The 3,490-nt window shown below is 65.1% G+C and overlaps 1 protein-coding gene across 1 annotated transcript; it reads left to right on the top strand.

Moving 5' to 3' along the window:
- The first annotated feature begins 1,545 nt into the window (after positions 1-1,545).
- LOC126233891 (uncharacterized) lies at positions 1,546-3,060 on the top strand. Its single transcript, XM_049942892.1, has 3 exons — positions 1,546-1,764; positions 1,898-2,715; positions 2,799-3,060. Exons 1-3 carry the CDS (start codon positions 1,546-1,548, stop codon positions 3,058-3,060), a joined length of 1,299 nt encoding a protein of 432 aa, XP_049798849.1.
- The last annotated feature ends 430 nt before the right edge of the window (positions 3,061-3,490 follow it).

Genomic DNA, 3,490 nt, shown 5'->3' with positions numbered 1-3,490 from the left:
CTGCGGCTGTGTCTCTGTCATGCTGCCCGACGAGGGAATGGCCAGCAGGTGAGGCCACCTGGCGATTGAGTGAACGGGCGGCCACTGCGGCAGTGTCCCTTTCACGATGCCCGACGAGGGAACGGCCAGCAGGTGGCGTCAGCAAGGAGCGAGTGCCTGGGCGGTGACTGCGGCTGTGTCTGTGTCTCCGTAATGCTGCCAGACGAGGGAACGGCCACAAGTGGGGCAACCTGGCGAGCGAGTGCCAGGGTGGTGACTGCAGCTGTGTCCGTCATGCTGCCGGATGGGTAACAGCCAGCAGGTGGGGCCACGTGGCGAGCTAGTGCCCAGGCGACGACTGCGGCAGTGTCCCAGTCAAACTGCGCGGCAACGGAACGGCCAGCAGCTGTGGCCACCTGCAGAGCTAGTGCCCAGGAGGCGACTGTGGCTGTTTCCCCGTCATTCGGCGAGACGAGGGAACGGACAGCAGGTGGGGAACCTGGCGATCGAGTGCCTGGGCAGCGACTGCCGCTGTGTCCCTGTCATTCTGCCAGACGAGGGAATGGCCAGCAGGTAGGGACACGTGGTGAGCGAGTGCCCTCGTGGCAACTGCATCTGTGTCCCTGTCATGCTGCCCAATGAGGCAATGGCCAGCAGGTGGGGAAACTGGCGATCGAGTGCCCAGGCGGCGTCTGCGACTGTATCCCTGTCATGCTGCACAACGAAGGGAATGGCCAGCAGGTGGGGCCACCTGGTGATCCGGAACCCGGTCGGTGAGTGCGGCAGTGTCCATCTCATGTTGCGCGACGAGGGAATGGCCAGCAAGTGTGGTAACCTGACGAGCGAGTGCCCAGGTGGTGACTGCGGCTGTGTCCCTGTCATGCTGCCAGACGAGGGAACGGCCAGCAGGTGCGGCCACCTGGCGAGCGTGGCCGGGCAGCGACTGTGGCTGTGTCCCTGTCATACTGCTTGACGAGTGAATGGCCACTAGGTAGGGCCACCTGATGAATGGGTTCCTGGTCGGCGACTGCCGCTGTGTCCCTCTCCTGCTGCCCGACGAGGGAACGGCCAGCAGGTGCGGCCACCTGACGAGCGTGGCCAGGCAGCGACTTCGGCTGTGTACCAGTCCTGCTGCCTGAGGAGGAACCGGCCACAGGTGGGGCCACCTGGCGAGCGAGTGCGCGGGCGGCGATATCGGCTGTGTCCCTGTCATGCTGCTTGACGAGACAATGGCCAGCAGGTGGGGAACCTGGCGATCGAGTGCCCAAGCGGCGTCTGCGACTGTGTCCCTGCCATGCTGCGCGACGAAGGGAATGGCCAGCAGGTGGGGCCCACTGGTGGACGTGTTCCCGGTCGGCGACTGCGGCTGTGTCCCTGTCATGCTGCCCGACGAGGGAATGGCCAGCAGGTAGGGTCACCTCGTGAGCCAGTGCCCTCGTGGCAACTGCAGCTGTGTCCCTGTCATGCTGCCTGATGTGGCAATGGCCAGCCGGTGTGGAAACCTGTCGAGCGAGTGCACAAGCGGCGTTTGCGACTGTGTCCCTGTCATGCTGCGCAACGAAGGGAATGGCCAGCAGGTGTGCCCACCTACCGAACGAGTGCCAGGGAGGCGACTGTGGCTGTTTCCCCGTCGTACTGCCAGACGAGGGAACGTCCAGCAGGTGGGGCCAACTGGGGAGCGATTGCCCGTGTGGTGACTGTGTCCCCGTAATGCTGTCGGACGAGATAACAGCCAGCAAGTGGAGCAACCTGGCGTGCGAGTGCCTGGGCGGTGACTGCGGCTGTGTTTGTCATGCTGCCTGATGCGGTAACAGCCAGCAGGTGGGGCCTCCTGGCGACCGAGTGCCCTGGCAACGACTGCGGCTGTGTCCCTGTCATGCGGCGTGATGCATGAACGGCCAGTAGGTGTGGCCACCAGCATAGCGAGTGCCAGGGAGGCGACTGCCACAGTGATACTGCGAGACGAGGGAACGGACAGCAGGTGGGGAACCTGGAGATCGAGTGCCCAGGCAGCGTCTGCGACTGTGTCCCTGTCTTACTGCGTGACGAGGGAATGGCCAGCAGGTGGGGTAACCTGGCGAGCGTGTGCATAAGCGGCGACTGCGGCTGTGTCCCTGTCATGCTGCCTGATGAGGGAACGGCCAGCAGGTGTGGCCACCTGGCGAGCGAGTGCCCAGGCGGCGTCTGCGACTATGGCCCTGTCATACTGCATGACGAGATAATGGCCAGCAGATGGGGCAACCTGGTGAATGGGCTCCCGGTCGGCGACAGCGGCAGTGTCCCTGTCATCCTGCCCTACGAGGGAATGGCCGGCAGGTGGGGCCACCTGGTGAATAGGTTCCCGGTCGGCGACTGCGGCTGTGTCCCTGTCATGCTGCCCGACGACGGAATGGCCAGCAGGTGGGGCCACCTGGCGAGCGAGTTCCTGGGCGGCGACTGCGGCTGTGTCCCCCTCTTGCTGCCTGATGAGAGAACGGCCAGCAGGTGGGGCAAGCTGGCGAGCGAGTGCATAAGTGGCGACTGCGGCTGTGTCCATGTCATGCTGCCCGACGAGCGAATGGCCAGCAGGTATGGCAACCTGTCGAGCGCATGCTCAGGCGGCGTGTGCGACTGTGTCCCTGTCATGCTGCCTGATGAAGCAACGGCCAGCAGGTGTGGCCACCTGCAGAGCGAGTGCCAGGGAGGCGACTGTGGCTGTGTCCCCGTCATACTGCGAGACGAGGGAACGGACAGCAGGTGGGGAACCTGGCGATCGAGTGCCCAGGTAGCGTCTGCGGCTGTGTCCCTGTCATACTGCCCGACGAGGGAATGGCCAGCAGGTGGGGCCACCTGGTGAATGGGTTCGCGGTCGGCGACTGCGGCTGTGTCCCTGTCATGCTGCCCGACGTGGAATGGCCAGCAGGTGAGGCCACCTGGCGATCGAGTGCTCGAGCGGCGACTGCCGCAGTGTCCCTGTCATGCTGCTCGACGGGGGAACGGCCAGCAGGAGGGTCACCAAGGAGCAAGTGCCTGGGCGGCGACTGCGGCTGTGCCTCCGTAATGCTGCCAGATTGGGAACTGCCAGCAAGTGGGGCAACCTGACGAAAAGTGCACAGGCAGCGACTGCAGCTGTGTCCCTCTCATGCTGCCCGAGGAGGAAACGGACAGCAAGTGGGGCAACCTGGCAAGCGGGTGCCCAGGCGGCGACTGCGGCAGTGTCCCTGTCATCCTGCCCAACGAGGGAATGGCCGGCAGGTGGGGCCACCTGGTGAATAGGTTCCCGGTCGGCGACTGCGGCTGTGTCCCTGTCATGCTGCCCGACGTGGGAATGGCCAGCAGGTGGGGCCACCTGGCGAGCGAGTTCCTGGGCGGCGACTGCGGCTGTGTCCCCCTCTTGCTGCCTGATGAGGGAACGGCCTGCAGGTGGGGCAAGCTGGCGAGCGAGTGCATAAGTGGCGACTGCGGCTGTGTCCCTGTCATGCTGCCCGACAAGTGAATGGCCAGCAGGTGCGGCCACCTGCCGTGCGTCACT

The sequence above is a fragment of the Schistocerca nitens genome, chromosome 1, assembly GCF_023898315.1.
Source record: "Schistocerca nitens isolate TAMUIC-IGC-003100 chromosome 1, iqSchNite1.1, whole genome shotgun sequence".
Taxonomy (NCBI): domain Eukaryota; kingdom Metazoa; phylum Arthropoda; class Insecta; order Orthoptera; family Acrididae; genus Schistocerca; species Schistocerca nitens.
This window is presented reverse-complemented; position numbering and strand designations above follow the sequence as displayed.

What these genes read in the sequence shown, in the direction of transcription:
- LOC126233891 (XM_049942892.1), top strand. Translation starts at nt 1,546, where the DNA reads ATGGCCAGCAGGTGTGCCCACCTACCGAACGAGTGCCAGGGAGGCGAC. An exon ending in TGGGCGGTGACTGCGGCTGT is followed by an intron (nt 1,765 to 1,897) that starts GTTTGTCATGCT and finishes TGTGGCCACCAG; the next exon opens with CATAGCGAGTGCCAGGGAGG. An exon ending in GACGAGGGAACGGACAGCAG is followed by an intron (nt 2,716 to 2,798) that starts GTGGGGAACCTG and finishes AATGGCCAGCAG; the next exon opens with GTGGGGCCACCTGGTGAATG.